The sequence below is a fragment of the Drosophila rhopaloa genome, unplaced genomic scaffold, assembly GCF_018152115.1.
Source record: "Drosophila rhopaloa isolate 14029-0021.01 unplaced genomic scaffold, ASM1815211v1 contig_167, whole genome shotgun sequence".
Lineage (NCBI taxonomy): Eukaryota > Metazoa > Arthropoda > Insecta > Diptera > Drosophilidae > Drosophila > Drosophila rhopaloa.
In genome coordinates, this window is record NW_025335047.1 from 6,863,754 (window position 1) to 6,886,558 (window position 22,805).

The following is a 22,805-nucleotide window of genomic DNA, read 5'->3' on the forward strand; positions in this document are numbered from 1 at the left end:
GTTTTTTTTCTTTTTAATGTGAAAAATCATTTACGCTTTTTTCCCAAAGTGTTTTTTAAAAACCGCAATGGCAATCCCCGACTGACGTGAACATGAACCATTAATCATCGCCAAATGTAAGCGGCAGACAAAAACATCAGCGAAACTTGTCACAAAAACTTTTTCGGCGGGGGTATAACATATTTATATGCATTACTCCATCTTCAAATAACTCTCACTTTCTTTCCCAATGTCAGGCAATTAAATGACTCCCCCGTATGAGTCACCCACTCTGTTTTACTTGCAATTTTTCATTAAGCGAAATTAAACTGCAGACAGCGAGTGCAAATAAAACGCAAACATTGAAAAACGAAAACTCAAACAGAAAAACACAGAATTGAAAGACAGCCAAGAGGAAAAAAAAAAGAGGAGCAAAAACTTGACATTAATCATTACAAGCGCAGACAAAGAGCAAACTCTGCAGAGAAATGGGGAAAAAAAGGAAGGCAGATAGATTGTCGCGTGTGTAGTTTTATTTTTTCATTTTTCTTTTTTGCAAGCCATATGTTGAGGCTTGTTGAAGGGAAAACGGGGAATAACGATGATTTGCAGTTGAAACTACTGTTACCAAACCAGGAGTTCAAGTGAGTAACACAAAAAAGCAACACTTCAAAGCAGTGAACTCATATGAACACATTTTACTAAATAAAAACAAATTGCTTTATAACAGTATGCATATATTTATACAAACATGGCAACAATTTATTATAAATTTTAAAAATATGTATTATGCATGAGGCCATTAGGAAGCCATATAAAACCCAAAAACATGTATTATTCTTATAAAGCCATATTAAATTAATAAATTCAAGAATCTATTAAGAAATAATTTACTAATCAAAATGCATAAAAATTTCAAATTTGTGCAAACCAAAAATTGATTTCACAATTTTAAAATACCCAAAAAGCCTGATTTTGCAACTCTTTCACACAATTAAAATATCTTTATTAAACATTCCTAAAAGTGAAAGATTTCTGAGATTCCTAGACGAAATTTTCGACCCATTCCCGCCCCGGCAGAAAATGTTATTCATGGGTCAAACCCAGTCGAAACTCGAAACTCATTGGGAATTCAGGCGCCCCGCGTTCTCCATCAGCCGGTGATGTTAAGCGCAGCAATTCCAACGCCATAAAGTATGCCATAAAAAGCCAAGTATTTCAAAAATAGACAAGGATAGGCCCGAAAGGACGAAGCGCGCCCCGCAAGGCGGCACGCCATTAGTCGCCACATTAGTCACGGGGGATTTTCGGAGGCTCCCCCACCAAACTTCCGAGACGAAAGTTTCTCAATTTTCCAAGCTCGGGAAAGCCCAGGGAACCTCCTCGCTGAAATATGCAGCGGTTGTCTCTACACGGCTGCAAAGGACATTAAACCCATGGTTCAAGGATGGGAAAAAAAGAGAGAGGTTCCCACGCAGGCGCCATAGGCAGAAAGGCTCCTACTATTCGGGAGCTTTTCCGACGAGAGAAAAGCCGGCCGGCTTCGGGTTTTTCTCCCATGGCCATGGCCATGGCCGTGACAATGGCCCTGGCCGTGAAGTACCATCGCCTCTCACTCAGCGCCCCGTTGTTCCTCCCCGAATGGTTGTCCTTGCACTTGCCCTTGCGTAGGCGCAAAAAGGAGGCCCTAACCCCCATTCAAGGCCCCTCTTCTCAGCGCTTTTTCTTTTCAAGCTTAACCTCAGGCTTTTTCGAGGGAAAAAGGAAGCAACAGTGGGAAAAACAAAGAGTATTTTAGGAAATTTTGTTAACGTATACAAAATAGAAATTTATTAATTGGACAAAAAAGGTATTATTTTAATATGTATAACAAAATAAGAAAATAAACATAACAATAAAATTTTAAAAATGTTTAGGAATTATGTTAAGGTTAAATAAAGTTGGAATGTTATTTAATTAAGATATGTAAGAATTAGACTTTCGTATAGGATCCATTTTTTTTAATTTTTAGTGTTTACTTTACATTATATTTTTCTGTCCATGTAAGAGAAGAATCCTTGTGAATGTTAATAAACCGTGGCTACACACTCGAGGGCGTGCGCAGGCCTATACCCCAAAAACCCCTGCCTCAGCTCTTTAGGATCCAAGCTTTGCCGGGTGCTTTGACCTTGTCCTTGCACCTATCTCAACGCCCACACCCACCTCCCTCCACGCCTTTACCACGCCCCCTTCCGCCTCCTGTGGGAGTTATTTGGCAAATGTGTACGGCACGCAGACTTTTTGACCCCCCCAAAAAGCAGACTGACGCATTTATATATTATTCAAGGCGAAGGTCGAATTCGAAGAGGGGAAAACTGCCTTCTATATGCGTGGGAAAATCTGAGTTTTTAGAGTGGAGGGGGGCGGGGCAGCTTTAAGTGGGATTTTTATGGCATTTCGCTGTAGACACAATTTAATATCAGAGGAAAATAAAAAGTAAATACGGTGTAAGGTGTCTGAACCTGCAGACAATAAATAGCCGGGGTCCTGGGCAATAAAAGTTGATATTCCTTTTTTGATCCCCCTCCGCCGCCCATAACTGTAAATATTTGATATTTAAATTTGGAATTTCGGAACAAAGTCAAAGGAGAAGGACGAAGCTTTGTCATAAAATTGATTGGTTGCTCTGGCTTTCGGCTGCCGCCTCTTCCATTTTTCAGGTTCAAAGCGCATTTTCAGCGGGTATTTTTCTTTTTTGGAGACCGACAGGTGTTGGAACTGCTCAGCGAAGCGAAGTAGCAAATACAAAAAAAAGAAAAAAGGAGATATATAAAATAAAACAGCAGCAACAACAATTACTCAATTGAACGAGGTCAGTGGCTGGACGAAAGCAAAAAGATATGAAAAAGGAAAAGGGAAGCTAAAATGGCAGTGGCCAGGGAAATGGAGTTGAGTTCGGGCTACTGCCACTGCAGCTGCTGTTATTAAAAAGTTTTCGCCTAATTGGCAACTTTGTAGACAGATGAATACCGAAAACCGCCGAAAGAAGCATAAAAATGTAACCAAAACTTGAAAAAGTCAAAAGCACAAAAAAAATGGAAGTTTGCCCAGGAAACAATCATAAAAATACCGTAAAAGGGGTTAAATTCTATTAGTTTTGTTAAGAAAATAAATTTAAAAAAAAACATAATTTAATATATCAAATAAAATTTAAATGCAATCATTTATTAAAAATCGTACCCAATATATAATAAAAACTTCCATTTGCATACAAATATTCTTCTCAAAGCATAAAAACATTTTGAAAGCATAAAAAACCACCAAAATAACGGAAATTGAAACCAAAAACACCACGGATGCATCCTTAGCCAGATCCATTCGATAATGGCCAACATAAAGTCAGCTTAAGAATCGTTATGACTGGAACACCACAGTGTGCAGCCAATGTTGCAAGTTGGAAGGATAAAAAGCAAACATTTTAGAGATGGGGGACAATAGCCAACTTGTTTTCTCTTTGATTTTATGGCCAGAAATTGGTAATTTCAACGCACATTGGATAAAAGCAGATGAGGCGAACGAGGATAATGACGTTGTCCCTGTCGTGCTGCATGGGAATTGGCCATAAAAAGCATTTGCCCGGCTCAGAGCAGCTCAGAAATATCGTTCGATTATTTGGCCATAAGCTAAAGCCAGTCAACGATCTTTGGTACAAAGTTTTCAATACTAAGCAGGGATTTTCCAAGGATCTATGACCAAAAACTTAATAAGTAAACTTAATTTAAAAACCAAAAACCCTGAATGCCAATGCAATTTAAGTACCTTAACAAAACCATAATTAACATTTTCCATTTACTTTTTGTTTATGCACCAACTGGCCTTGTTGCTTTTGTTGGTTGTCACGCGGCGCAGCCGAAAAACATTAAAATTTATTTTTGCATGCCCCTCGCGACAGCCGCAAAACATTACTACTAAACAAATTAAGCAATTTATTTTCATTAACGCAAATAAAACTAAAGACTGCAGCCCTCAAGCGTGGCGCGTATCTACGAAATTGTGATCAAGTCGAGGAAAATTTTAATTGAATTTCGCTCACATATGCTGACATTCCCCCACACATTCGCTAGCGTGAAAAACCAGCTAACAATTAAGAGAAAAATGTAACATAAATCAAAGTCAAGTGGAAAACATCGAACATGGGGGCATTAAAACTAGAGCCAAAACTAAGGAGATTTATAGAGCTAAAAAGAGGGTGATGTAGGTGACTCGATTTGAGGGTGGCCATAGGAATTATGTCATCGCTGGCGCTGAAATCGATTCAATTAAAATGGTTTTTTCGGGGGAATGGTAGAGGGGATATACTCGCTATATAATATGCATGAATCTGGGGCCTGCCATTCGGGCGAATTACAATAATTTTCAATAAGCTCTCCAGTTGCAGTTGCTCGTCTCGACGTCTCTGACACTTGAAAATGCTCGACACGATGATAATGATGATTGCAGTGGTGATGATCGTCATTAGCATCGGGCAACGGACATTATGTCAGTCAAGCCAGCTGTCATACAGTCCCAGAGCTCAATTGCCCGGACTTGAAGGCAAACAATCCCCGAAATTCACTCAAACAAATGAAATGTGGAATAAAGTGAAATAAAGTAAAATAACGTACATATAAATTACATTTCCAGACTATACACTGCAGACTGCTGCACCTCATCCTCACTTTTGTTTCCCCCTTTATTTTGGCCAATTTCTCCTCACCATCTCTTCAAGGCAAATGAAGCGTTAAAAAATACCGAGGAAAAGAAGCGAAAAAACACCAAACAAAATTGCAACCCGTTGCGGTTCAGTGGCTCAACGGCAGCTGCAATTTCAACTGCAACTGCAACACATCAACGACGAAAATAATTCCAGGCCGAGCCTTAAAAATTTCAATTAACTTTCCAGCGGGGAAAACAATGCCGAAGAAATGCGGAAAATTGCAAGCAGAAAGAGTGATAAATATATAAAATACTTAACCGAGCTCTTGCCATAAAAAGCCCTCAATGAATAATTAAATATGAACATAAATCTCCACTCAGCTGCATGGAATAATATTGATAATAATTGAATGAAATATATTCTCTTGCCAGAGTTAATTCTTTTAAATTTGATTTGCAATGGACAATAGTAAGTCCATGAACTGCACTTTTTTAAGCTTGCTTTTAAAAACAAGTAAATTTAAGTGGAAGCTAGTTTTAAATGTCATTTAACTGACCTTGCCGTACTTTTTGCCATTTAAACACCTTAACATTTTTCGATTTTTATATTCATTAAGGCCTCGAATCGGATTCCGAAAATTCCAACACCTCCTCCAACCAACTAAACACACACTGGAAAAAATAATGCCTAAGAAAGAAACGAAGAGTACTGCAAGTTCGTCATACAACACCAAAAATAAATTAATTTTTCTCTGTGCAATTGTTATAAACAAAGCCCGGCTTTTGTTGTTATTTGCACAACTTTTCGTGTGTGTGTGCGATAAATCTAAATGAAATCATAAAAATTGAGACGAGACAACGTCGAAGTTTGGTGGGTGTGAGATTAACTCAAGCGGAGAATGAACATTAAAAAATAAAAAATAAAAAACGTTTTTGTTGTTGCTGCTGGTTTTCTCACTCTTGTGTTATTGTTTTTATTGTTACTGCTGTGGATTGTAAACAAATGCTTAATTGTCGAATGCAAATGACGCTGACATGTGTGCGTTTTTTTTTTTGTTTTATTTTGCTTTTATTTTTTGAATGTGTGGGCAGTAGACTTTGAAGTGTTTGTGCGATTTTTTAGGTTAAATAAATGTGCGTTTGTGTGCGTGCTCGTTAACATCGCAAGTCAATGCATTTTAAATTTGTTTAATGCGCGCCTTTTTAGCATTTGCGGTTGTAATTAGCGCGACCAACGAGAGTCCACTGTGGAATGAGTCAAGTTTAAAATCGTGCAAAAAAAATATATATATAAATTAAAACAAAACGAACATTTAATCGATTTAAGTACCGCGCACTTCCTTAAGGCTAATTTCCTAAATCGTTTATGTTGATCTTATATTTAATCGCTTAAGCTGTATGCATTTTTTTAAATTACAATAAAGAGCGTTGAAATGTCTTTTTTTAGATTTTATACAAGTTAGGTAAAGTGATTTTTTACCATGACTTCATTTTTAAAAGTTTCTGTTTAAAAAAGGGAATTTTTTTATACATTTGAATACATATCAACACCCAATTCCACTGTATTCTTAGCATTCACAAATACCTACTCGATGTGATAAAGTAAATATCCAATATGAGATGAAGGACAGGACAGACCGCGAGCCTTGATGTCTCCGTTGAGCTGCTCAGCCTCACCTTTTTCCCTGTACTCCACCTGGGTTTGACATTTGGCATCTCTGTTTATGGAGGCAGAAAGCCGAGGCAAGTTCAACAACATTTCAATGTCGGTCGACTCAGACTCCTCTCTACTGTTGTCTTCTGTCTTCTGTGGCCCCTCTCTTTCAATCATTCTCAATGTCTGTCAGTACATGTCTTCGTCTCCATCCGTCCATTTGTCCTTGTGTCTTCACTTTTTGCAGAGGGACAAGGACGGCGCCGACATTATCCTGTGCCTGTCTCAGCCAGGCGGCAAACTTAACGACGGGAAATGCCAAAATCACCTACACACAGACACAACCGCAATAAGTTGATGAGGAAAATTGAAATTAAATTTTCCCCACAAAATGCCATTCAAAACTGGCTACCCAAGAAGGACATAAGCCGGTTGAGTCAATGAACTAAGTTTTTGGTATCACAGATAGCAGAGCATAAATGTTCTCAAAATAATAAAAATATATGCGGTTAACATAAGTTGTTTATACTTTTCCGCATAAATAAAATTAAGTTAGATTTTATAAATTCCTTCGAGATAATTGATTTTATTGATATTTTCAACATTATTCAATGAAAACAACATTGACTTGAACCCTATTTCTTTGAACACATACATATTTTAATACACAAGCTCGAGGCAATATTTTGTTAACCACAACTGTAGATCTGCTTGCTTATTAGAAATATGTTTTTGTCACTGCCTCGAAGGCATTTAATTAAGCATACCACCAGTCGACAAGGGGATAAGAAGCAAAAGAGAAAAAGTCATACACAAACCGACGCAGCCAAACATAATTATTCATTTTCATTGTGCACTTTGGAGGCACTTGAGCAAATTTTGTGCAATTTGCACCACGCAAAAGTGCAGAAATTGAAATAAATGGATGATAAGCAAAGGGGGCAAATGGGGCAAAGGCGGAAAATGAGGGTGGGTGGAGTGTGGGGGATAAATGAAGTGGAGAATTCAATGTTTGTCTGCCCGCTTGCAGCAGCAATGCAAACAGCAGCAGCAGCAGCAACAACAATTGCAGCGGTGTCTGCAACATGTTGCCATGACAATGACTGTCGACGTTTGGCGCCGTCTGGCAAACACAACCACACACACGGAGATCTATAAGTACACACAGAATCAGTCTTACGCAGACAGACACACCACAATGCATATCAAATGCTTAAATGACAACAGCAACATCTACGCTGCCACCAGCAACATCAACGATTGCATGGAGAAAAAATATGTATATCTTACATAGTATTTGATCCATAATTTTTAGTACCTAAAAAGCCACTTTCTATCATAATTTTCCATTTTATGGTTAACCCAGAAATTGAAAATGGTTTCCATCTTGAACGGAAACTCCCCACTATAAGCATATAATAGTTTCCATTTGAATAGTTTCTTATTAACTTTTTATGTCTACTACTTTTTTTTAAGAACCCGTCTATTATCAGTTTCTATTTTCGAAATATCAAAGTTTTCTTCTTCATGCAGTCGTAACATCAACGTGTGACAAAGCAGCTGGGGGCGGAAAAGCGAGGAAAAGTGGCAAAGGAAAGGAAAACGGCGGGGGGATCCCCGAAAGACAGTTACAATAAATGTCATGTTTAAGGCAGTCAAGCGACGCACATCACTCCTCGAGAAGAGCAGACTGCCAGCCAGCCAAACTCCATCAGCAACATCCGCGCACACAAAACAGCAACAATAATGGCAATGGCAACAACTTTGGCAAACATGGCCCGAAGCAATACCACTCGCACCTGAGTGGGCGTAGACATGTCTGAGATGGAGAACTTTTGCATAAATTTACTGACTTTAATAAAAATTTAATTCCATGTGGAATTTGCACATTGCAACGACCGTAGAGCATATGCCAAATTTTTTTGCACTCCTTTGAGAGCGCGTTTTTATATCGTAGACTGCATAAATTTCGGGCCTGTCCAGTGGCGCCCATCAACCGAATTTTTGTCTCTTGCCATTCCGCTGGAATTCGGCTCAAAATTCGCTGACACTGGCAAAGAACTGAAAACGGAAAACTCTTGGTGCCGAGAATGTGCAGCCATCAATCTGGGGAAGTGTCGCCACTCCAGGGTCCTCTAAAAAAAATTGGGAAGCGATATATGTAAATATGTATCTTGAATTTCATTTTCGAGGGTATCATAAAAAAGCGGAACCCAAACCAATAAGTGCCTGTCGTTCCCTTTCAACTTTTGAGTTTGACAACAGCTCGGAAAATTTCCGCCACCAAGAAGCAAAAGGAAATGCCCTGATGTGAAGTGTCAGTTTGAAAATAAGAGGGCGATGAAAAAAATGATCGCAAAAACGGCAAGCGAAAATTTATTTATTTCTATTCAAATTTGAAATTTCAGACTGCGATTTCCGAGCAAAGCAGACACACATGGCAGCGCTCATCAATCATTTATACAAAAACTTATTTTCTTGCTTAAAGTTCGCCAGAGACAAAGATTGATTGGCATATTAAAAACGCGCAGAAAACAGAGCAGATCTCGAACTGAATCATCGGACACACCCCTCAACAACAAAAAAAAATACGGAAAGGATTAAGGAAGAGCTGAAACAATTAGCAGATGTGCACAGTTCGAATTGAAGTTCAATCCCCGGAGCTGTGTTAATTATAATTATTATAGCTGCCTTGCTTTTTTACGCTTCTTTTTGACGCAAATCCCCTGACAGCCAAAATGTCGACAGCTGATTGGGAGAAAGGTTAACCCCCAAAGTCTATGATATGCTGATTAAAAAATCAGCGAGGCGGTAACAACCCTTTCGGGAATCATCGAGTGGCACAGCAAATTGCTGGATGATTAACAAGTTGACTTGTCTTAATTATGACGAACCGGTTTTTTGTTGGTTTGATCCGTTTTGTTTGACTAGGGGATTACTCAAAAAATCCCTATCCTTCGGGCAAACAAGAAAAACTTTATCCTACAAACTCTAATTTCCCTTTTCTATTTTCGTTGCACTTCTTTAAGCCCGGCTAAAAACTTCTAACCGAAAAATCCTAGACGGTTTATACAAACAAAAAATTTCGCCTGGGTTTCATGGAATTTTGAATGGCATTAAATATTTATAAATTCAATACGAAATGCAATTCGGAATGCATGCCAAAAAGGAGCAGCAGCAGCAACAACAACAACAGATTGAATTGTAAAGTTTTTAAAAGCAATTCGCTGCCAGACAATGCCTTCTCTTTCGGATGCGTGCAGACATCGCATAAGTTGGCCAAAAGGGAAATTCCGAGACCAGCTGCAGATACAGATACATTCGCCAGATACAATTTTGGCTACGCAAAACATATTCAAAGCTCTCTGGGGTGGCAGAAAAGCGAGACAGGCAGGCAAGGTGTATTCCCAGGATTTTCCCCCAATTGTCCTCCGAGAAATGCACCCCGCCACTCTGTCTGCCTGCTGCTTATGAAATATTCAAGGCGCACTCGAAGGACTTGTGCATCCCTCATATGCACATACATATACGTTATGATTTCATGAGTTCTGACCAGAGTGGATTTCGGTTTGGCAACCGCAAATGGCGAAGTTCGCCTTGGAGGCTCGCTAATTGCCACTTGAAGCAATCCCCAGCCCAGAAGACTGCGGCTCCGAATCGGTTTTAGTCGGTTCAATACCCCTGCTCGTCCCAACCGCAAACCCAATCATATACATGTATATCAATCGAAGCAACAGCAACAATGGGTTTAGCCGAGCATAATCCATAACAATGTGCAGTTCGAAGGGCTTAAGCAGAGGCCTCAATCTCAAAATTCAATGACTTGCAGTGCACCGGGAAAAATAAATAATGTAATCAAATCCTACACTTAAGTGTTTTAGGTAACACAAGCATAACTTCTATTAACCAACTAAATAAAATGCGGTTCAAATATTATTACAATTATGAACAAGACCCAAATTTGAAATACACTTTCATTGTTTTCTATATATTTTTTTTCTTTTTTTTTGCTCAGTGACATATGGATACAATTGAAATCAACTTACACTTGAGCCAACCATCTCTCTCTTACTCCCACACCCATGAAATTGCCTGGCTAGGCATTACACCAAGTGTAAACAGAAATCCGAAACAATTGTGAGGGGAATCGGGGGAATATATAATGCTAAATAGGAGGGAATAATGGAGAGGCCGAAGAAAAGGCTGAATGAGAGGCGGTGAGATTGAAAGATAAGCAGCCCGCCCAAAGACTTTTTCCTCTTGATTGGCTTCCAATGCACTCATTCACAATCGATAATAAAAAAGTGCACCGAAAAAAATACAATAAATGTAATAAAATAATATCAAACAAAAATAAATAAAATCTAGAAAACTACTAAGAAATTACTTATTTTTTAATTTATGGTTTCAATAAAATGTTTGTCTAAAAAATCAATACCATTTCATTCATATTTTAAACATTTTTTTCGGCATAAAAAACAAATATCTTCCCACTACATTTTACATTTTCAGCTTATTATTCCCTTTGCTACTCATGTGACTGCAAAACAGCTTAGACAATGAATATTTGTATTTTTATTCTACGCTGCATTTGGAGCTCATCGCTTCCCGAGAATTCTAACTCAGCTTGGCAGCCTCCGGAGACCAGCTGGAAATTATCTAATCCAACAAATAAACCCACAAGACCCCTCTACATTTATACCAAGGCATATCCAATTGCAAGTTTACCAAGTCAGGCAGATATTTGTTTGCCTTTCCTTCCAAGAAAGCAATGTCAGGCAAACTTTGCGGTTTCTCAATGAGTGAATAAGCGAAGTAGTAAACGAATGTGTGAGTAAATATCGTAGGATATAAATATATATATATACAAATCATAGTCATAACTCACCTTGACTTGATAAGAATTCAAACGAGTCTTTGGCAGCGAATTGAACGACGAAAAGTCCAGGCGACGCGAAAAGATCCCATTGCAACCAGAAGTGGAGCTAAAAAGAGTCAGAGAAAAATATGCATAAATCAGAAAAAGATAGATAAGCGGAAAATATAAATGTGAATGCACAAATTCCTCTAAATAAAAATGTAAATTCTTTGACAGCTGGAAAATTGCAAATATGACAGGCGAGCGGAAATTCCTCTAGTTTCGAATTCAAGCCGGATAGAATGGCGATAAGGATTTCCCTTTCCAAAACGTACTTATATATTGGCTCTAGGCCACGTAACTTAGCGTTATTCTGACTAATCGAGTACTACGTGACTTTTTAGTTTTGTCTTTATACAAAAATGTATTTATATTTTCTTTGCATTCACTGACGTCAGAAGGGGGCTATAATAAAGTGAAAACAAAAGTTTCTTAAAGGCCTTAAAAGCCTTAAAAGCTTAAGAATGACATTATAAAATTAAAACAAATAAAATTATTTTTAATTCCAGCAAGCTGAGCTGCTTTCAGGGGGCGCTGGGAATTTTGTTCATATTTTCTTTTCAGTTTGTTATACTGCCTACGGGCCAAAGCAAATAAAGTTATCAACAATGCCCAATATAAAACAAAACAAGAAAGGAAAGCTAACTTCGGGCGGAGCCGAAGTTGATATACCCTTGCAGAATACTCTGTAAATTATATTCTCCAAAATTATTCATATGATGCATTCTTAATACTCATAAAAATCCGAATTTCCTAACTTTAACAACAACAAAGTTATGGCATTTCCAATCGTTCAGTTATATGGCAGCTATAGGATATAGTCGGCCGATCCTTATGAAATTTGGTAGGTCGGATTGATTGGCCAAAAATAAAATCCATAGAAAATCCCAACTTCCTAACTTTACAAACACCAAAGTTATGGCATTTCCGATCAATCAGTTATATGGCAGCTATATGATATAGTCGGCCGATCCTTATGAAATTTGGTAGGTCGGATTGATTGGCCAAAAATAAAATCCATAGAAAATCCCAATTTTCTAACTTTACAAACACCAAAGTTATGGCATTTCCGATCAATCAGTTATATGGCAGCTATAGGATATAGTCGGCCGATCCTTATGAAATTTGGTAGGTCGGATTGATTGGCCAAATATAAAACCCATAGAAAATCCCAACTTTCTAACTTTACAAACACCAAAGTTATGGCATTTCCGATCAATCAGTTATATGGCAGCTATAGGATATAGTCGGCCGATCCTTAATGAAATTTGGTAGGTCGGATTGATTGGCCAAATAAATAAAACCCATAGAAAATCCCAACTTCCTAACTTTACAAACACGAAAGTTATGGCATTTCCGATCAATCAGTTATATGGCAGCTATAGGATATAGTCGGCCGATCCCGGCCGTTCCGACTTATATACTGCGTGCAAAGGAAAGAAGGGTGTGTGCAAAGTTTCAATCCGATAGCTTTAAAACTGAGAGACTAGTTTGCGTAGAAACAGACAGACGGACAGACGGACAGACGGACAGACGGACAGACGGACAGACGGACAGACGGACATGGCTATATCAACTCAGGAGGTGATTCTGATCAAGAATATATATACTTTATAGGGTCGGAGATGTCTCCTTCACTGCGTTGCACACTTTTGACCAAAATTATAATACCCTCTGCAAGGGTATAAAAAAAAGCCAAAAACAAAAAAAAAACAAGAAAACAAAAATGAAAGCAAACAGAAAATGTGCAAAAACAGTGAGGAAAGAAACGACATGAGACAAAACACTCGAATTCATTTGCTGACCTTGACATTGAATAGATTTTTTTTTTTTTTTTTCTTCCCACTGGTTTTATTTGCATTTATTTTAATTTTAATTTTATTTCTACAGCACTCTCCTCTCCCTCGCTCTTATCAGCTTGTGAGGGGGGCCTCCACTTAGCTCATGTGGAATTTCAACTTATCTGGGAGGAGAAAAAAAAAAAACCTTATCTGGTTGTTGGACTCGAAAGCTAAAAGTTTTTTTTTTGTTTTTGCTGTCATTAGAATTGCTATAAAACGTTGTTTATTTACACCTTGACTTCGATTATATAACATAAACAAAGGCAGACCGAATGTCGCGTCATCTGAAAGTTAGTCATCAGGTTTGGCTAATCAGCAAAGCGGTGCAAATATGTGTAATTTATTTTTAAAACAATTACAGGCGGTGAGGAAATTTAAATTTGAAAGGTTAATTAAACCGAGCGTACATTCCTTCACCCACAAGTATGATCACCCCTTTCCGTTCCTCGAGATATTCTGCTAATTTGGGCAATATGAATTTTAATTCGAATCGAAAAACACAGCAGCAGCTGGCCGGCTGGTCAGTTCGGATCGTTCAGATCGTTCATATCGAATGTGCTCGACCCGCTCTTTATTGTTTGCTTATTTTATTGATCGGATCTCGCACTCCAGATCGAGATGTGCACGGCTAATGAATTTTAATGGCCCAAATGCGTTGGCCTTCCCACCGCCTATTATTGTTCATTTTTGGCCCGAACACGTGCGCTCTGCTCTTTCTTTTGCTATAGAATCGAAAAAGCCCCCTATCAAAGGCGATCTCAATTTTTATGTGTGTTCCCTTTCTTTATTGGGGTGCAAAAAGTGCTGGAATAAAATCGGGCATCTTATTTGGTCGGGTTATGAATTTATCGATTTTATTTGGTCAGAAAATTAAGGATTATTATCACATACTGGTTGCTTATGCGAATTAAATTGAATTGCTTTTTAATTGTCAAAAAGCTTAATACTTTGCTCTCAATTTGTATTAGTATTCTAAAAGTATTTATTCAATTTTTATTATATAAACAAATATGCAGTGATACAACTTTGTTGTTTATTTTTCTACAAATTGCTGGCATTTTAATCGTATAAAAGATCATCAATGATCTTAATTTTCTAATCTGACTGATTTAAATAATTATATTACTCAGCGACTATTTAGTTTATAGCCAGCTATTTGTTTTAATTTGTACATAATCAAGTATTTCGTTTGAATTTCTAGATGCCATTATGCCCGAATTTTGCATTCGACCATTCTGTGAGTCAGATCCGCCTCCTGTCAGCCGCAGCTATATGGCTTATAGCATATAGCTGTCATAGGAACAATCAATGAGTATTGGATCTGGGGGCTGGCCCGTTCTTCCTGTCTGGACTTTTGTTGATTTCGATTCGGACTTGAATGGAGTCCAAAGTGAAGTGCAGTCACAGCTAAGCCAAAGTGAGGTCCGATTCAGAAATCAAGTCCGAATCCAAGACCCATGAATATGGTGTAATTTATAGGCGGCGTCGCTTCCGTCGCCCGTCAAACTGAATGAGCCAAATGAGTTGAGCAGCCAAGACAAAGGCGTTTCAAATTAGAATACCAAACATTATCACATGTTCCGAGCAGCTGACTTTGACCTTGAATAACCGAAAAAAAACACAAGTGAAACTGTGTTGCCATATAAGCTATTTTGTAGCCATGTGAGGTTACTTCAAATGATGGAAAACTTGATTATTTTTCAAATATTTATTTTGAAAAATATTTTAAATCTACCCCGTATTTCAAAAATTCCTTTTTATTTCCATCAGGTCGTCTTAGGGATGAATTTATTTAATTTTATTTAACCCATTTTGGAACTTGTTGAATGCTGGGGTGTGGTATTAGTCATACTCTATATTGCATGCGGATCGATCGGGCTAGGCCTTTGGCCTGCTGTCGAATGAGAGATGAAATGTCGGGAACCCAGGCTCAAGTCGTGCTTCTGTTGTGTGGATCTGCGGGCTGGCTGCTTTTTCCTGGCACTTTTTGAAATTTTCTCATCGATCTTGGGCTTCTTCGCGGGCGAAGGTAAGCGGAGGTAAGCTCTGCATTTAATTGCTTCGATTGGGAGTTTTTTTTAATCTGGTAAACCAAATTTTTTCCTACCCCCAGATGGTCGCCTGTTGGTTATCGGCCGTGCTGCCTATATGCTGCATTTCATTGGGTCGATTTTTCTTCTGATGAGCAGTTTCATGGTATGTGCACACCTTTCGAAGGGCACTCTCTGATCCCATCCGATCTCTTGCAGCAGATCGAAGTGCTGGTCGTCATCTATTTGGGGACCAATATAGTCCATCTAATCTTTTGTACCGCCTTTATAATCGATTACGCCTTGATTTGCGGATTCTGCACCCTGGAAAGCGTACCGGTTTTTTTCACCCTGAGTAAGTATAACTAACTTTGGTTAGGAAATACAATTTTTGGTTCGTATGCAGACTTTTGTAATAAATTCTATGTAGTTCTGCAATGTTTATTTTTTACGTTGATATTTTGTTAATTTTAACCAAGTACTTATTTCAGTTCTCAGCCTCTATTTCTGGGTGGTGGCATTCTCGTATTGGCGACGCCTTCAATGGGAACACAATCCCGAAAACGACGACTGAATCCAAGAAGGGGTAGCGTTAATTCTGGATCTTGAGTGTTTATTCTCTGCGCTCGTGTTTATTTTGGTCTGTGTACTTTTACGTTTTGGCCTTAATTTCACACTAATTTGTAAATTTGCCTTTAATGCCAAAGACAAAGAAGAAAACGAAAAGAGCAAAGTTCCGCAAATTGTTTGTCCAGAGAAATATTTTGTATTCGTTGCGGAGGAAGAAGCAAATGAATTGCAGGCAATCAAAATTGGAGGGAGGGGAAACTATTTTCCAGCGTGCTTTTCCTTCTCCGAGGAACCCAATCACTTCATTCCCGGGCAATTTTCAATCACGTGCTAAGTGCTGCCAGACAGAAAAGAGTCGATTTGTCTGCCCTGCCACGTTAGCATGCAATGCAATGTCGAGAGGGGAAAAATCAGAAAATCGGAAAATCGGGGGAAAAACTGGAGCTGATTTGTGTGCTGCATAATTTTCCGTGCCACAATAAGCGGGAGGGGGTGGAGGCAGCAGCCCATCAAGTGGCAAAACTATTTGCCCTATCACGTACAAATTAAAAATGTGAAATGTTTCAATTTCTGTGGGTCTGTCAGTCCTCTCTGTTTCTGGGATTGCCTCACACAAAAACAACAACAGCCATCTGAGCTCCACTTCAACTTGGATTGTGGATCCCCCATACCTCTATAAGCCCCACTCATACCATCCACCATCCATCGGTTTATGTAAATTCGTTTGCGGTGACTTTGCTTTGGCGCCCAATTAGTTTAATTTATGCAAATACAGCGCGGGCCACTGACAGTGCGAGACGAAAATGTAAGTCAACGGATGTGGAGAGCATGTGGTGGCTATAATCGATAATTAGGTGATTGGATAATTTATAAACTGAAAGTGTTCATGTTTCACTCTAATTAATCGATTCTGGTGAACTGGGACAATCGATATTTTAATCTGTCATTTTTTCCTTTTTCGATAAAGCGATAAATTATTAAACTAAATTATTTGATTACTCAAAAGGCGAATGTTAATGAATGAATTAATGTCATTCCAAGAGGAAATAAAGTGTTAAAGATTTTGGAATGCAATGTAATCGATAATGTAATCGCTTGTTTTGTACCTTATATTTCTGCTACCAACTGTCCCTCTATGATACTCATATATCGAGGCCCGCTAAATTTAGATTTGTCTCCAAGCAGCTGCCTGGCGAATTTAATGATTTTCATGTTTTTTGGATGTTTTTCGGTCAAACTCTGCTCTGCTTCGATCCGAACTGATCTCATTTACGTTTTGGCTATAATAATCTCCATTTGAATGCAGATCAGTGCTTCTTTAGGTCAGTTTTTTCTTCCGATGGGTTTGGCCTCCAAACAAATGTCAAAGCTGCGATTGCAATTAATCGATAAATTACCAAATTCTGGGCGCTGCCAATTGCGAAAATCTTTTTTTTTATTTCTCAGTATCTGTCCGTGCGATTCTTCAAGCGCTTCAAATTGTCGTTAAGATTTGTTCATTTGATAATTTGATTGCGATTGCTGTTATTTCTGCTTTTGGGGCCACACCTCTCAATAAATTAGACGCTGCCCAAAATGCGCAACAAATGCAAAAATAATAATAATAATGGCAAAAGTAAATAGACGAGGCGACGTACACAGTTTTCGTGCAATTGCCTCGTCTCACGTTTTTCCCATAAATAACTGGCTTTCGGCCACAACCCCTCTTCTCTCACCTGCAATTCAATTTTAAATATAAAAATAAATAAATGTATATTTCTTTGTTTGGAGCTGCTGCTTCTGGTTATTGATTAAGTCTGGCAATCCCACCACCCCCATTCGGTCACGCCCCATCATTTGATTGAACTTTTCCCTAAGCGAAATAAAAATTGGAAAAACTGCAGTAGGCCACAAAACAAAGACAAAGAAAAGATAAATCACAATGCAAATAGGAGAGTGGTCATGGTAAAACACTTCAAATGGCAAAGTTGGCACCGCAAGCGTCAAATCAAAATCGAAATGAGTTTCCATCTCACACCGAATAACCAAATCAAAATTAATGAAAATACATTTTACTTTCATTTCTCTGTTACCCAATTTTCCTCTTTTTTTAGACTTTTCTCTTTACAACTCTACTCAATGGGTGCGGTCTTTCTTTATTCCCATGCTAGAGTTTTACACGCAAACCCTCTAAAAAAATTTACAAATATAATGTCATAAACCAATTTATTAACGTTTAAATCGAATTTTTCCTTATCGCTTTTTTTGGTAGAGAATGTAAATGAATTTCCATGTAGTGGACTTAAACAAACAACAAAATTTATATAAAATCCAATACGCTAATGTGAAAAATCTCGTCTGAAATAGAAACCAAATAGTAAAGCCTCTAAAAAAAAACTGATGGTTTATTGCTAGTAAGTTTTTCTGTATTATACGAACATGTTATTTTTAATAATCAACAAGTTCCTTTTCATCGACTTCCCACTGTACTGCAATCTGAGCTGAGGCAGAAAAAAATACATAGCGAAAAACTGACCGCATCGCGACGCAAGATCAGCGGCGAGTGCAAATTGATTAATGGATGCTAAATATTTAAAACATTTTCCAGTTGCTGTGTAAAGCGAAACCATGAAAAGTTGCCGCTGCGTTGTTGCTGTTATTAATTGTTGTAGTTTATGCCTTAAAACGGCAACCAGTTTAGTTGAACCCCCCACCCAAATGACTATCGCATCTGTTCGATCTTTGCAAACGATCTCAAATTGCAGTGGAAAATGGAAACAAACTTTTAGCTTTGGTTAATTGCGCAAATTTAGCCAAGAGGCTCTGATTTAATCCATGGAAATAGCAAATGTTAATCATGTGGGTTGTGTCTTGTGTCTTGCACAAAGAGACAGACAGATATACGAGCTCATTTCTTGCCACACATTCGTTGCCTTTGTTCCAAGTACGAAGCGGGCAAATTAATTAATAAAATACAAAAAAGGGGGGAGAAAAAGTAATGGAGAAAAAATGAAACAAATCGAAATAAGCATAAACAATGCTGAGCTAATTAAAGCAGCAGCCCAGCAACAACAAATGCCAAGCCAGACCGACCCACATCTAAAAGTTGATCATTTAAAAAAAAAATTATGATAGCACATAAAAATACTCAGTGTCTAAATGTTTTACAAATTTGGAAAGTTAAAATAAATCCTGTTCATTTAAATTTTAGTATTACAATTATGTGATCGTTTTATTGTGAAATTTAAGTACAAAATATTCAAAATATTTATTGCAGAATCATTAACTTTTTTTTGGAGTGGCAGATTAATTCGCTACGAGAGAAAACTTGAGCTGTAAAATTTGTAGTTGGTAGTTAGGAAACACCTTTCTTTTTAGACATTTTACTTTCAGTTACGAATTGACTTTTCAAACCATCACACCTTTTCGCTCTTTAACTACCACTTATTGAAAAATTAAAACTAGTGCACTTGAAGCGCAACGTGGAAACATAAATCATGGCAAAAAGTCATTTTACAGCAATCCCAAATCGGAATCCGCCACAAAGGCCAAATGGTAGAGGGGCAGGGGCAGAGGCAGGGGGAAGGGGACAGGTGAGGGGCCGACAAGCCACGCATGAACTCGAACTGAACCTGGCCTGAACTTTAAGCCCAGTAGCAATTGTTGAGGGAGGGCGTGTGCAAATCTGAATGCACAGAAAACATTTATTTATCAAGATTTCAATTCTTCAAAATAAAAAAAAATCTTTAATAGCACCTTTTAAAACTATTTATATATTTTTATGAAAATTAAATTACTTATTTAAACAATTTTATAATCACAATATATTTTTATACCCTTGCAGAGGGTATTATAATTTTGGTCAGAAGTTTGTAACGCAGTGAAGGAGACGTTTCCGACCCCATAAAGTATATATATTCTTGATCAGGATCAATAGGGGAGTCGATATAGCCATGTCCGTCTGTCCGTCTGTCCGTCTGTCCGTCTGTTTCAATACCGTTTGTGAGCTCAGTTTAAAAGCTAGCGATCTGAAACTTTCACACGCGTCCTAAAACATGTGTACGCAGATCAAGTTTGAAAATCGCCCCGATCGGACGTCTATATCCTATAGCTCCCATAGGAACAATCGGATATATCTAGCAAAAATTGATGATATTTCGCGCAGTGTAAAAGCTATTGACATGAATTTTTCCAAATCGTATTTTTTTATGCATACCTTGATCAGGGTAAAAGCGCGTGGCAATCGGACGTCTATATCCTATAGCTCCCATAGGAAAAATAGGGTAAAATCGGTCCAAATTTTATGTTTTTCAGAATATTTCGCGCTGTGTAAAAGCTATTGCTATAAATTTTTCAAATCGTATTTTTTATACATTCCTTCATCAAGGTGAAAGCGCGTGCTGATCGGACGTCTATATCCTATAGCTCCCATAGGAACAATCGGATATAACTTTCAAGAATGGAAGATATTTTGTGCAGTGTAAAAGCTATTAACATAAATCTTTCCAAATCTTATTTTTTTATGCATACCTTGATCAGGGTAAAAGCGCTTGGCGATCGGACGTCTATATCCTATAGCTCCCATAGGAACCATAGGGTGAAATCGGTTAAAATTTAATGATTTTTAGGATATTTCGCACAGTATATAAGCAATTGACATGAATCTTTCCAAATCGTATTTTTTTATGCATACCTTGATTATGATAAAAGCACGTGACGATCGGACGTCTATATCCTACAGCTCCCATAGGAACAACAGGGTGAAATCGGTCCAAATTTGATGATTTTCTGAATTTTTCGCGTAGTGTGTAAGCTACTGACATAAATTTTTCCAAGTCTTATTTATTTACGCATATCTTGATTAGGGTAAAAGCGCTTGCCGATCGGACGTCTATTTCTTATAGCTTCCGTAGGAAAAATAGTTAAAGGCTGCGAAAGTATCCCTTTTTTCTATTTTTATATGACATTTTTGCAGTATAAAAGCAATTGACATTAAACGATGAAAATCTAGTTTATTTATGTATACCTTATTCCTTTGGCTACTTTTTCAGTTTTAGCAATTTCGGCAAAGTCTGCAAGGGTATTAAAACTTCGGCTTGCCGAAGTTAGCTTCCGTCCTCGTTTTTTCTGTGTTGCAAGTCGTGATTGTTTTTTTTCTTTAGTCAAATCAGGTTGATGAGCATCGGACAGTCGCTGAAAGTAAACTAGTTCTGGGATCTCCTCTCCAACTCCCGAGGAGCAACAGGCCACCATTCTGGGTGCGGTGGTCTCCTTTCCGGCACGAACTCAAACTTTAAGCTAGAGCAGTAGTAGTTGAGCGAATATAGCCAATAGCCGGGGGAATAAAGGCTTTAATGCCTTTCCCGGGCCCGGCCAGAGTGCAAGAAACCCATAAATTAGCCGGAGTGCGCCTTATCCATGTGAGCGCTATGGCGGTGCGATGGTGCTCCATCTGAGTTTGTGGTCAAATAAATAGAAAATTAGCCAGACATTGGCCAGCCAAGCAGCACAAGGCAAGCAGCAAGAAACGTACAAATAATGTTGATGTTGCAGCAGCATAAAGAGAGCAATAACAGCGCAAACAACACAAACAACGACGCACATTAGTTGCCATAAACTGAAGTCGAAGCTGGAACCGAAACCGAAACTTTTGGAGGCAGAGGCCACAGCTCATTGCCGCTAATTAATTGCGAGTGGTCAGGCGGGCCCCACAAAGAGGTGTTGGCCCAAAAAGGGGACGTCAGCGGGGAGGGGGGATTCGATAGGGGCTCCTATAAATTTGCCAACGTCAGCAGCTGCTAGCCAGAAATTTAAGGCTCCTTCAGCTGGAAGAAAATCAACACAGACCGAAGAAAGGAAAATTCCCCATTCGTCTTTAGTAAGCTTCTAGTCAATCTGTTTTTCTACTTTAAGAATTAAACAAATGCCACTAGGAAAATACTTGTTTAAGAATTATTTTCCGTGATTTAAAAAAAAGAAATAATGATTTGCAAGCACTATTATTCCTTCAATGTTCAATAATGAACATATCACATCTAATGGCATTTTATATTACTAGTTATTTGAATAAAACTTGTAAAAGCTTCAGCCGTCGTGGCTTTTTTTCCTTGAGTATATATAATCCTTTTCAAATCTTACCTAATCTGTGCACCTCCCATTTTTGAAGCCTCACCCCAATATGAATCACAAAAAAAGTACTCCAAAACTTGTATATATTTTTTACGCTCGCGTGTTAATCGCAAACAAATTAAAACCAAGACACACACAGCGAGCCAGACTCACATATGAAAGAAGGAGGAGGTGGAGAGCTGTTAATGAAAATGCCACAAAATTCCCATAATGCATTTTGTTGAGGCTGTCTAGGAGACAACTTCGACTTCACGCTGTGCTACACAAAAAATACTACAAAAACGCCGGAGGACAGCAAGAAAAAAAAAGAGCTGTGAAAAGTCTCATTACTTTGGACAAATATGCAATGTTAGTTGGCGAAGTTGGGGCAAATGTGTAAAGTTGCCAAGTTTTTGTGGGGCCAAACTAAAGGAGAGGGCAGCAACTAGACCGCAGCAGCTCGCGTGTTTTGCGGTGGCAAGTTCATAGATACACAAACATACAGCATAGTATCCACTATATCCACTCTATGTATATATAGAGCAGGCCAGGCGGCAACTGTGACTTGATCCCTTTTCACTTCTCATGCCACACGCACAGTTTTTGCAATTAAAATGGATTTTGTGGCTCTCTTGCAACACATGTGGGGACACATTTTTTTTCCAGAGGCGTCAAATTAATTGCCCCAACTTTTGCCAGAGTCACTAACATTTTATTTCGTATTCAAATGATTCAATAGAAGTGAGAAGGGGGAAACGAAAACAGGGCGTCAGATCGATGGGCAACATGTGTAAGCCAGGCCCAGACATGGACACATTTGAATATTATTTTCTGTTTAATTAATGCCTCCTTTTCTCGGCTTTTGTCGGGTAAACACATTTAATTACATTTAACCCATGTGCGCGGAAATTTCGTGTGAAAGAAAAACATTTACATACTAATTTGTATATTTACTGGACCTCAGAACTTCAACACAGGGCTTACGATCGATATAGTGGAATGTTAAAGTATTTAAGTCTTACTTTGCATTAATGAATTCATTGAATATTGAA

General features: G+C 38.3%; 2 protein-coding genes across 6 annotated transcripts in view; one reads left to right on the forward strand and one right to left on the reverse strand.

Annotated features, from left to right (window-relative positions):
• LOC108050873 (headcase protein) overlaps positions 1-22,805 on the reverse strand; it is an 84,025-nt gene that overhangs the window by 36,401 nt on the left and 24,819 nt on the right. The window contains 1 exon segment of the mRNA XM_044458740.1: positions 11,196-11,292. Coding sequence (XP_044314675.1) covers positions 11,196-11,292 — 97 coding nt within the window.
• On the forward strand, positions 14,947-16,079 carry LOC108037743. Of its 5 annotated transcripts, XR_006417530.1 has the most exons (5): positions 14,947-15,095; positions 15,180-15,262; positions 15,316-15,451; positions 15,588-15,736; positions 15,804-16,079. XR_006417530.1 is itself a non-coding variant. In XM_044458741.1 (4 exons), the coding sequence occupies exons 1-4, from the start codon at positions 14,975-14,977 to the stop codon at positions 15,668-15,670; spliced, it is 423 nt and encodes a 140-aa protein (XP_044314676.1). In that variant the 5' UTR covers positions 14,947-14,974; the 3' UTR covers positions 15,671-16,079. The 5 variants fall into 5 exon arrangements, 4 of the variants coding, with proteins under 4 accessions (XP_044314676.1, XP_044314677.1, XP_044314678.1 ...); XM_044458741.1 differs by having other exon boundaries at positions 15,588-16,079; XM_044458742.1 differs by having other exon boundaries at positions 15,319-15,451; positions 15,588-16,079.